The sequence below is a fragment of the Ornithorhynchus anatinus genome, chromosome 9, assembly GCF_004115215.2.
Source record: "Ornithorhynchus anatinus isolate Pmale09 chromosome 9, mOrnAna1.pri.v4, whole genome shotgun sequence".
Taxonomy (NCBI): domain Eukaryota; kingdom Metazoa; phylum Chordata; class Mammalia; order Monotremata; family Ornithorhynchidae; genus Ornithorhynchus; species Ornithorhynchus anatinus.
In genome coordinates this window covers 54,164,009-54,176,030 of record NC_041736.1, presented here as the reverse complement: position 1 = coordinate 54,176,030, position 12,022 = coordinate 54,164,009, and the positions used below count along the sequence as shown (strand labels likewise).

Here is a 12,022-nt window from a genome sequence, read left to right as displayed (position 1 = left end):
ATACAAACTGAGTCAAAAATCCATATAACTATCCCAGTTAAGAATGTTTATAATTTGACAAGTTTTTTTAAAGAAAAGAATCATCTAAGACCTCAATTTTCCATTGACTCAGTGACTCATATACTGCATATGTGTTTTTTTTGGTGTGTGTGTGTGTTTTTCCAAAAAATTGAAAATGCAATTACTGTTTTATGGGGCTTTATTGTACATAGTACTCCAGTGTATTCCCACCAAAGTCCGGTGCTAAGGTTTCAGGTCACATCTCCCGTGCCATCCTCCTGCTTCCATTTCCTTCTCCATCCTCTGAGGTGGTAGCTCCAGCAGGAAAGGTCCCTGGGAGCCGGACCCACTCTCTCATGGCAACAGGGCAGGAGAGATGAGCCTGGTAGACCTCTCCGCCCACTCAACCTACTTTTTAAATAGTAAAAGTATCCTTTAGTTGACATCAGTGATATAAGTTGCCAAGCCTAGGAATCCAAATGCTGCTCAAGAGCTACCCTTTTGAAATCCCTCCTCTTCCTTAAGGCTTTCCCTGATCCATTTAACTTCTCTCCAGGTCATATCCAATTAACACTTGAGGACTGTAACACTGTCTGCACATCTCTGCACTCACTACCACCCATAGCACTCTTGTACATATTGACTTGTATGCTCTACTATTAAATACTTCCATGTATCCATCTTTCCATTCTTTTCTTCCTCCTATCTGTAATTTGCTTTGTGTCCATCTCCCCCACAGGACTGTAAGCTCCTCAAGGGCAGGAATTATGTCTGGTACCTCTGTTCTACCCACCCAAGTGGTTAGTAGTACAGTGCTGGGCACACAGTAGACACTCAATAACTACTATTGATGCAATGAATGTTACTAGTGCATATTTGTAGAGCTGGAGTTCTGCAGTCAGGTCTTGCTGAATTTAACTACAAAATCTGAATATGGACACAAAGCGGCTCCCTCCACAGAGATACGCTTTGGTGACTACAACAGCTTTGGGAATGTTTTTCCATTTAAATTGCGTAGGTAAGGGATTTTAGAATATTTTAATTTAGTGTAGAAGCAGTAAGTCCAGAGAAATCGCCAATGGATAATAGTTCTGACCAATGATTGGTTATGGGGACTTGGGCAGAGAATTTGATTTACCTGACAGGAGAGAGTGAATATTGTTTACGTTGATTTGCAGCTCAATAACATTTTAAGCAATGTTCGTATGAGCTGCAGTACAACACTCCAGGTGTACCATATGAAATCACAGGAAACCCAGTGGTGTCAGGGCTATGGATCCACCAAGTCAGAGGAGCCTAAGTATATATATGGCAAACCCCACAGCAAATTAAACACTGATTTTGCATCTGTGCTAACCTTCTGATCTGTGCTTCTTGAGTTCCATGATTACCTGATTCTGTATCTTCTCTGACTGTTCTCGACTAGGCTGTTCCAGACACCTTTGATGTAGTTGTTTCATTTTTTGTTTTCCTTGCACAAGCTGACTTTAATAAGTGTTTGCGTACTGTTTGGTGATGTCTTAGGGATGAAAATATGGAATTTTCCTAAGTAAAAATGTGAAAATTTTGACAAAGATACCAGAAGTTTCTCATTTGGGTGTTTTATTTCCTTTAAATGTATCTCCATTTGCTTTATTTAGACTGAAAATTATAATATTTGATTTTTCAGTACATTTGAAACAAGTTTTCTTTATAACAGATTTTTTTGTAGGTTAAAGTTGTAGAAGTTTCTAACAATGTTATATCTGTTTTCCCTCTAAAGCAACTTGAACTTTAGCTAGTTGTTAATACTACACTCACAAAAATGTAGGATGATAATTTGTTTTTTGAGTTCTATGTAGCCTCTCTGGGCCTGTGCAGAGTAATTCTGATATTATAGAAACCTGTTCTACAGAAATTTCAGTTGCTGTATTGTAACTATTCCACAGGTCTGAAGAAGTGAATTTAATTTTCTTCTCTCACTCTGGTTAATTATTCCAATGCCATAGAGCATTTACTCACTTTTAGAGTCAAGGTCACGAACACTCCCAAACTCTGGCCCCCGAAAACCTGTTGGGGAAATCTTGGGGGAATCCCTGCTGCCTGAATTTATGTGCAAAATGGATAGCTCAGAAGTGATTCTGTTGAAACTTTTTCCTGGCATCTTCTTTGTAAGATCTATGGTCAAAATGATCTAATCCAACGAATGAGAGTTTATATCTGAATAGCTCTTGTGAAGCATCTTAGTTTTGTTTAAATAAAAATTCTGCTTTACTAATGAAAGAAAATATCTTTTCCCCACCACAGGATCTCATACCAATATGATTTCAGCACAGCAGCCTCCAGGTAAGAGAAGCAGATCTAGATTTCAACTTATTTACTTGAAAAGCAATTGTGGTATGAAATCTAATAGTGTCACCACTCTAAACATTTTATTTTTAAAGGTGGACGGGGACCATATGTGGAGATAATTGAACAACCCAGGCAAAGGGGCATGCGCTTCCGATATAAATGTGAAGGGCGGTCAGCAGGAAGCATTCCAGGGGAACACAGCACTGACAGTAATCGAACATACCCTTCCATACAGGTAATTCTTTCTAAATTGGGGATACCTCTAAGCTCTGCTGGATCTTTCTCTGTATTGCATTGATTTCTGTCCACCTATGGAACCCCAACCACGATACAGGTCTCAGCAGCGTGACTTAAGTGGAAAGAGCACGGGTTTGGGAGTCAGAGGTTATGGGTTCTAATCCTGACTCCGCCACTTGTCAGCTGTGTGTCTTTGGGCAAGTCACTTAACTTCTCTGTGCCTGTTACCTCATCTGTAAAATGAGCATTAAGACTGTGATCCCCATGTGGGACAACCCGATAACCTTGTATCTACCCCAGCGCTTAGAACAGTGCTTGTCACATAGTAAGCACTTAACAAATACCATCATTATTATTCCTGTGCTTAGAACAATAATAATGTTAATAATAATAATAATGTTGGTATTTGTTAAGCGCTTACTATGTGCAGAGCACTGTTCTAAGCGCTGGGATAGACACAGGGGAGAACAGGAGAACAGTGCTCAGCACATAGTAAGTGCTTAATAAATAACATTATTATTATTACTAATAATGTATATATTATAAAGTATTCATTCATATTGATGTCTGTCTCCCCCTCTAGACGGTAAGCTCATTATGGGCAGGGAATGTTTCTGCTAATTCTGTTATGTTGTGCTCTGCTGAGGGCTTAGTACAGTGCTCTGCACATAGTAAGTGTTCAAAAAATGCCATTGACTGATTGATTACCAACGAGTTGGTTAGCTCACTGAAACAGCCTTTCACTGGTCTCTCTGCCTCCAACCTCTCCTTTTTGGTTTATCTTACAAAAAGCTATAAGCCTCATCTTTCTAAAGAACACTCAGAATACATCCGTTCCCTCCCACATTTCCAGTAGCTTCTCACTGCTTTTTGCATATTGATCAACTACTTCAAGACTGTCCATCAGCCAGTGTTCTTATGTATCTGCTTCTCTCTTCTTCTGCCCCACCTCACTATTTTCTCCCATTAAGCAAAACTTCCTAATTGATCTGCTCTCTCAATTAATCCATCGTATTTATTGAGCACTTACTATATGCAGAGCACTGTAGTAAGCCCTTGACTCTCTTGTGCTCTCCCCCCCGAACCCCATTCTATCCATATCACTCACCCTCCCCACTCTTCACTCTCCCAGGTCTCTTGTTTCTCTACCATTTCCCACTTCTCCTGCTTTCCCCTCTGCCTGGAATGCCCTTTCCACCAAGCTTAGCATCATCAAACCATATCCGATATTAATTCCTCACCTTCAAAAACCTCCTAAAAGCCTCCTCTTTCCAGAGACTTACCCTGATTGATTCCCTCCCTTCCCCCACCTTTTTGAATTCCTTCTTTTGAATTCATAGGATGATCTGTACAAAATAGGTGTTCAATAAATGCTGTAGGTACTGATATTTTGACAGTATTCTAGGTTCATCAAGCATGACTGCCTCTCACAAATCATATGTGAAGGATGCAGCATGGCCTAATGGATAGAGCACAGGCTTGGGAGTCAGAAGGACCTGGGTTATTATCCTAGCTCTGCCACTTTTCTGCTGTGTGACCTTGAGCAAGTCACTTAACTTCTCTTTGCCTCAGTTGCCTCATCTGAAAGGTGGGGATTAAGACTATAAGCCCCATGTGGGACAGGAACTGTGCCCCACCTGATTATCTTGTATCTACCTTAGACCTTAGTAAGTAGTAAGAGCTTAACAGATATCATAAAAGTAATTTAAAAAATTAAAAAAGGGATTCATGTTCAACAGGACTCTTATGATTGTTTCTTTGAATTCATGTAAATGGTACACATTCACTGTACTGGGGGACAAAAAAAACAACAAATTTTCCAAAGTAAATTGTGAACCAAATAGGAATTTGGGGCAGTGATATGTGTTATTTTGTTCAGCCTTAATAAATTTGGCTTTCTTCAGAAATTTAAAATTCCATACATTGCAACATAACCCTAAACTTCAAAAAAAAATACAATTAGATTGTAAAACCTCAGATGGGATTCCACACATTCAGAAGTCATAATTCAGAGTATAATGAGGTCTTACTGTAATGTAAGTAAAGAGTACAAAAAAAATCTCAGGAACGAGAGAAGGGAGGCTGTGGCAAAAGAGGCAGACAAAGTAAAGACAGAAAGGGGAAGGGAGAAGAAGGAACAGGAGAGATGCTTGGCAAATGGTTTGCAGAAGCCGTCAGGAGTTTGAGGGAAAGGTCCGAGGGAGAGAATGGGACACCGGAGAAAGAGTCCCCCACACTGGCATTGTTAAATAAATCCACAGAACCCAGTCCTTTTTTAAATGTTGTCTTGTACTGAATTCCCAGTTTGGCTTCAGGGCTCCCTACCAGTTCTCTCCAGTTTGTATATTGACTGTCTTTACTCACTGTCCCACAGCTTGCTCTCTTTGCTTTCCCAAACTCACCTTACAACTGTATCTCACTCTTGACTCTTCTGCCTTGCTGTGCCCCAGCCTGGAACTCCTTTCATCCCTAAATCTGCCAGACCACAACTTTTCCAAAGCCCTTCTAAAATCCCACATCCGTTCCCCTTCACCAACTAATTCACAACAATTCAGTTGTCAGACCAGCACCTCCTCCTACCTCTTGTATAATATAATCCTATCCTCAGGACAGGTATATCTCTTTATTTTGTTATTTACTTATACACTATTGATTATATTCATTTGTTCAACTGTTTCATCCTGATGTGTGTGTCCTGCTTCCACTTTTATACTTGTTCTTCCTCCAGGTTTCACTATTTAAATGATTTTTATCTCTCTCCCCCATGAGACTGCAAACTACCTGAGGGCAGGGAATGTATGTCTTGCTACTGTTGTACTTTCCTGAGTATAATGCCTATCATTCATTAGGTGCTCATCAATGCCCCTGGTTGATTTGAGAATTAACCTTGGAATCATAAGAAATGTCATTACTGGTCATACCAATAGTCCATCCAACTCACTAATTCTGCCTTAATCATTGCATCAGAATTTTTGGAGGAATTATTTAATGGTTGCCCTCCTTGACATTGATCCTAGTGTTTAGATATGTCCTCTAACATCCCTGACTTTTCTCCCCTCTTCCTCGCTAATTTTCCCTCTACTAAAACCCATAATGGATTACTGGTTCACATTCCATCTTATTCCTTTCTCCTTTCTTTGAACCACTGCTAAGATCTCGAGAAGTAAAGCAATTTTATGGGTTTTGCTGAATTGTTGGATGCACCCCGAAAACCATGTAGGTTTGGTTGCTCACTGTCAGGGCAGCTGTGGGAAAAGGAGAAAGCTTAGGGAGAGAAACTGGTGTTCCCCTTAGAGAAAATCCAAAGGTTCTATTCTTTGGATCCCTCCTTTTTTTTTGTTTTTCCTGTCCCAGAGACATACCGTGCTCAGGGAATTTACTGCTGAAGAGGGTCCTACAGTAGGAATGGGGTGGTAGGAAGAGGCAGTTCCTCCCTTGCAGCCACTGTGGAATTGTAGGAAGGTGAGAAGATGTGAAGTTTTAACACTAGGGTCAGGAGTAGAATGAAAAGCTGCTTATTCAGTTGAGTTTATGCCCCTGAAAATCTTGCATCCCTTAAAATGTTTTTACAGTTTGGGCTTATCACAAATTCAAAAGGAACCTCTCCATCCCCTGCTCTGCCCCCTTCCCCTATCTGTTCCTTCCTTTTGCTTGAATTAATGTTGTTTTTCTGTACATGTACTTTCATGACTCCTTTTATCAGATGATTTCAATGCACTCTATTTGAGTGATATTTGTTAAATCCTCCCCTTTCTCTCCTTTCCCATTGCTCCTACTGTAGTTCGGGATTCATCATTGTCATCAGTAGTATTTGAGTGCATTCCAAGTGTAGAGCTCTGTACTAAGTTCAAGGGAGAGTGTAGCATAAGCCAAATACCCATTACCTAGCCTCAAGGATTTACTGTCTCATGGGGAGAAACAGACAAAAATGATTACAAGCAGCAAGAGCAGGAAGAACAAGGGTGTAACAGGTGTCAGTAGTAAGAATATGTCTGGTCGAAATAGCCGAATACATAATTGAATACTACATATAGTCAAAGTTCTCAGGATGGGCATTTTATTTATATGTAAAAGTGGGTATGCATACCTAATGCTAAGGGTGACCGTTGGTGTTTTAAATTAATCAGGGAAGACTTCTGGGATGATTTGGACTCTTAGGAAGGTTTTGAAATTGGGAAAGCTGCGGTTTGACAGGTTTGTGGGAGAAGAAAGTTACAGGCCAGAGAACTGCATAAACAGAGGTCTTAGGCAGGAGAGCATAGAACTCAACACAACGCATTTAGAAAACAAGCTTAGGAGCAAAGAGTGTGAGCGGAGAGTCAGATAAATACTGTCAGTTGTTAGGTGGGCAAAGCAGATGAAGCCAGTTGTAAGGAATTTTTACTTATTGTGGAGGGAAATGATCAAAAAAGTGATCTAGGCAGGAATGCAGACTATAGGAGGAAAAGGCTGGATATGATGAGGGCTTGAACAAGGTTGGTAGCTGTTTAAGTGGGAAAGAAGATACAGATCTGGGAAAACATAGGGGAAGAATTGGCAGGATATAGCAGTTGGGTGATTGTGAAAGCTGAAAGAAGGGGAGGAGTCAAAGATGTCACCAGGGTTGTGGCTTTCTGGGAAAGGGAGGGTGGTGTTATTGCCAGAGTGGGGAGGAGGAGGAGAATGAGGAACAAGAAGAGAAGTGGATTTAGAAGGAAAAGTGGGACCTTCAGTTTTGTAAAGGTTGAGTTTGAGGCGCATGTGGTACAGCCAAGTGGAGATGTACTAGAGGCAAGAGGAAGAGTAGAGTGGGTGAGAGGTTGGGTCGAGAGAGATTAGGCTGTATGCTTGGATTGTGGCATGCCTCTTACAGAATGCTTTTGAGCTTTTTGGCCTCTAGTCATTTCCCTCTAATCTCTCCTGCACACAGCGGTAAAAATTATTTTCCTCAAGTGTTATGATGATTATATTATTCTTCTTCTCCAAACTCCAAAGGAACAACTAATTGCTTCTTGAATCAAATTCCTGGACCTTCAAGCCTTTCATTCCTGGCCTCCCTATTATTTTACTGCTGCTATACCCTACTTTCTTCAGATTCATGATCTATCTCTTCTTCAACCTCTAATCCGTAAAGTCCTTGTGGTCAGGGATCAACTATACCCCCTCTTTTTGTTCTCCCAAGAGCTAAGTTCGGGTGCTCTGCCCATAATAAGTGCTCAATAAATATCATTGATTGATTGCTCCAACCAGATAAATCTACTGCCGCAGTTACTCATTATTTCACCTTCCTACCTCCAAACCATCACTATGCCATTTCTTCAGCTTGGAAGACCTCTTTTATTTACCATCTACTAAATTGTGGTTTCCTTCCTTGAAGTCTTGGCTCAATGCTCACTTCCTCCACGTACTGTTTCCAGAATAATTTCACCCCAGTGCCAGGCACAACCTGGATCTTTTGCATCCATCTACTTGGCTGTACAGTCACTCCAGAAAACTCAATATTCTTTCTTTTCAACTCCCTAAATATTTAGTCTTTATGCGTACATTTTGATGCAACTGTAGCTGATTGTGTATGTTTGTGTTTGTCCTGCCTCCTCCATTAGATTGTAAGCTATTCTATAACTCCTACAACAATTAGAAGTGTGTGTTTTGATTCAGTAGGCATAAATAAATATATATGGCTAATGTAAATATTTCTGCAAGTCAAGATAAAGTATAATCTTGTTTCTGTGCTTTGTAATGTGAAACAGTGTTAGAGTGATTAAGCATATGTTTATATTTTCAGAGAAATTTTCTATTCAGGTCACCCTATTTTAGTCACAGTTTTAGTCACAATTGCACAATTTTCATTGAATCAGAAATTTCCAATGCATGGAGTGGGTTGAAGGCACATGTTTTTTTTTAAGAATCAGAGACACTTGGAAGAAACACAGACTGATGAAACCTATTCATCTTGAGAAAAGCAAGTTTTCCTAGATCCTCCACAAACCTCATTCACCTCTCCCAAGATGCTAGTTTGGGAAAGTGTCTTTAGGTTCATAGGGACAACCAAGTTTTTTAAGACTTCTAGACCTTTTGTAGATTTGGCACAGCCATATACATGCTGGGTATTCTTCATTTGTCTTGCACCTCGGCAGAGTGAAGCATATTCTGGGGTCAATCACTTGTGGCTCGGGGAATTCAGGCAGAGGTGACTGCCCTTGCACAGTTTGGAAAGGGCTGAAACGCTAGTGATGTGCCCCACACCACTTATATATATACCTATTATTTATTTATATTAATGTCTGTCTCCCCCTCTAGATGGTAAGCTTGTTATGTCTACCAAATCTATTATATCGAACTCTCCCCAGTACTTAGTGCAGTGCTCTGCATAAGTAATCATTAAATATGATTGAAAAATTGAGAACCACTGATTCTCCAGTAACATCAGTTAATCAGAGCATCTTCAGGGATGGCTTCGCCAAGTTACCTTATTTTGATTTTTGGCCATTTTAGCATGCACTTAGCCATTAGCCATTATTGTGCTAACAAACATCGCATGTGTGTGAGAGCTCAAAAAGAACAGAGTTCTCCACAATTAAGCCACATTAGCTGACTGAGGAGTGGCCCAAAGGGGGCTGTGAAAAGTCAACAGATTTTGGTCTTGAGTGGTTTGGGCAAACTGCCCAAGCGTGGGATGGGGGAGGGGAAAGAGAGAGAGAGAGAGTGTTTGTGTGTGTGTGTGTGTGTGTGTGTGTGATGGGAATGTTTTTTTCTATTTGTATATAGGTACAATCCACTAGATTGTAAACTCCTTGTGGGCAGGGATCATATCTGCCTTCTCTATTGTGCTCTATTTTTCCAAGCACTTAGTACAATGCTCTGCACACAGAAAGCATTCAATACATACCACTTATCGGTTGATATGGGGGTGAAGAAGGAAGGCAAATTGTATGTGTGAATGTATGGGTTTTGCTTTCTTCTTTTCCCCTTGGACTTGGTAGTGGGCAGAATTTCTTGGAGGAGAGAATGAAGAGGTAAGATTGGTAATGAATTTGGTGATGCTCCCATGGCTAAGCTTGATATGAGGGAAACCGAAGACTCGGAAGGCAAGGGGCCACCCAAATGCCCAGTGGCCTACCTGTCAGCTCTAACTTCTCATCATCTTCCTTCTCTCTTTTCCTCCCAATTCCAATTTTCTGGCTCCAGGATCTCTAGGCATGAAGTCAGTCGTATTTATTGAATGCTTACTGTGTGCAGAGCGTTATCTCTAGGCATGAAGTCAGTCAGTCATATTTATTGAATGCTTACTGTGTGCAGAGCGTTGCACTAAGCACTTGGAAGAGTACACTATAACCATGTAGACGGATTGTTTCAGGCCCATTTGGACATTAGAGGGACAGGAAATCCTAGCTGTAGCATTGTGCTTTACCGGGGATCCGGAAATGCCAATAGCTGTGGGGAAGGAGGTTTCTCAACCTGTGATTCTAGAATTCTGCAACCTCAGGGGGGCACAAGGACTATGTGAAGGGAAGAGAAGTTTGGGGATTCTGTTGAAAATTTTAGCCTCTAGGGCAAGTGGGCCCTTAAAGGTAATTCAGATGGAGGGGGACAAGTGACTTGCCCAGGTCAAAGAAGAAAACTCGGCTTCTTAACTTCCCAACTTATGCTTTATGGAAAATGCCATCCAGCCATGCTACTTAGATCTTCACTCCTGTTATCAGAATGAATGGTTGCATTCCTTCAGCAATATATACATTAGAAATGCAATGTACAATCTGTAAAAGTATTTCTCCTCATTTCAGATTATGAACAGCTATGGAAGAGGAAAGGGAAAAGTGAGAATCACTTTAGTAACGAAGAATGAGCCATACAAACCTCATCCTCATGATCTAGTTGGAAAAGACTGCAGAGATGGCTACTACGAAGCAGAGTTTGGGCAGGATCGCAGAGCTTTATGGTAAGAGACGACATCGTTTATGAGTCGTGTCCGAAGAAGTGAAGCAGCAGTAGCAGAGAGGACGGGTGCAAATCTAGAAATTAGATGGGCATAGTGCTATTAGAATAGGGGATGCAAGACTTCTTTGTGACCTGAGGTTGTATCCAATGTCTTTAGATCTTGATTCTGTAGTACTTGAAAAAAATTTTCCAAGAAGAAAAAATCCTTAGAAAACTTTATTTGTCCCATCTTAACATCTTTTACCTGGCAGTCTAAATTTCTTGAGAAATCAGTAAGAATTGTATATGATTGTAAACTCACTTTTGGTAGGGAACGGGAATGTTGTATTCTACTCTCCCAAGTTCTTAGTAGAGTGCTCTGCACATGTCAGTGCTCAATAAATGCCATTGATTGATTAAGGTACAAAATTATTCTCTAAACGCATTCTCTAATATTTCCATAAATAAACCATTTAACATGAAAATTAGATGTTAGATTAATTCCTTGACTTTTTGCATGACATATATTAACTTTTCATTGTAAACTGTAATAATAATAGTAATGTTGGTATTTGTTAAGCGCTTACTATGTGGCGAGCACTATTCTAAGCGCTGGGGTAGATACAAGGTTATCAGGTTGTCCCACGTGGGGCTCACAATCTTCATCCTCATTTTACAGATGAGGTAACTGAGGCACCGAGAAGTTAAGTGACTTGCCCAAAGTCACAGAGCTGACAAGAGGTGGAGCTGGGATTAGAACCCATAACCTCTGACTCCTAAGTCCCTGCTCTTTCCACTGAGCCACACTGCTTCTCAAGTTAACTTACTGCTGTAAGTTAATTTACTAACACAAAATTTGCTACATTTGCTTTATTCCTTTCATTCATTAATTCCTCTCATCCATTTTTACCACATGACTGGTTGTTTTATATAATGAGAGGGAGAAATATAGATAGATGGGTGGATGGATGGATGAAGCTGGCAGTGTCACTCTTGTATGGAGAAGCAGCGTGGCCTAGTGGAAAGAGCGCGGGCCTGGGAGTCAGAGGCCCTGGCTTCTAATCCTAGCTCCATCACTTGTATGCTTTGTGATCTTGGACAAGTCACCTAACTTTTCTGTGCCTCAGTTTCTTCATCTGTAAAATGGGGATTAAATCCTATTTCCATGTATTTAGAATCTACCCCAGAGCTTTGTCAAGTGTTTAGCACATAGTAAGCGCTTAACAAGTACCATAATAACTATTGAGAGAGATGAGAGACATGCATGGGACCGGCGCTTGCCCACATGTAGCAGTAACAATAGTAATCACAATATCCTAACCCTTATAACGACAAAACAGGTCGTCCACCAAGTCAAATCAATCAGTTGTATTTATTGAGCACTTCCTGTGTGCAGAGCACTGTACTAAGCACTTGGGAGAGTACAATGTAACAAAGTTGGTAGACATGTTCCCTGTCCACAAGGAGCTTGCAGTCTAGAGGGACCAACAACAGCAAATAACAATATCCAGATTATAAAACTACCCTCTTCAGCCCCTGCAGGATCTTAACCCTGCTT

The 12,022-nt window shown here is 40.6% G+C and overlaps 1 protein-coding gene across 1 annotated transcript in view; it reads left to right on the top strand.

Moving 5' to 3' along the window:
* The window catches only part of REL (REL proto-oncogene, NF-kB subunit), a 40,438-nt gene that overhangs the window by 7,179 nt on the left and 21,237 nt on the right, over nt 1-12,022 (top strand). The window contains exons 2-4 of the mRNA XM_029072528.2: nt 2,287-2,325; nt 2,424-2,566; nt 10,332-10,486. Of these exons, the coding sequence (XP_028928361.1) occupies nt 2,287-2,325; nt 2,424-2,566; nt 10,332-10,486 (337 nt within the window). The remainder of the gene's footprint in view (nt 1-2,286; nt 2,326-2,423; nt 2,567-10,331; nt 10,487-12,022) is intronic.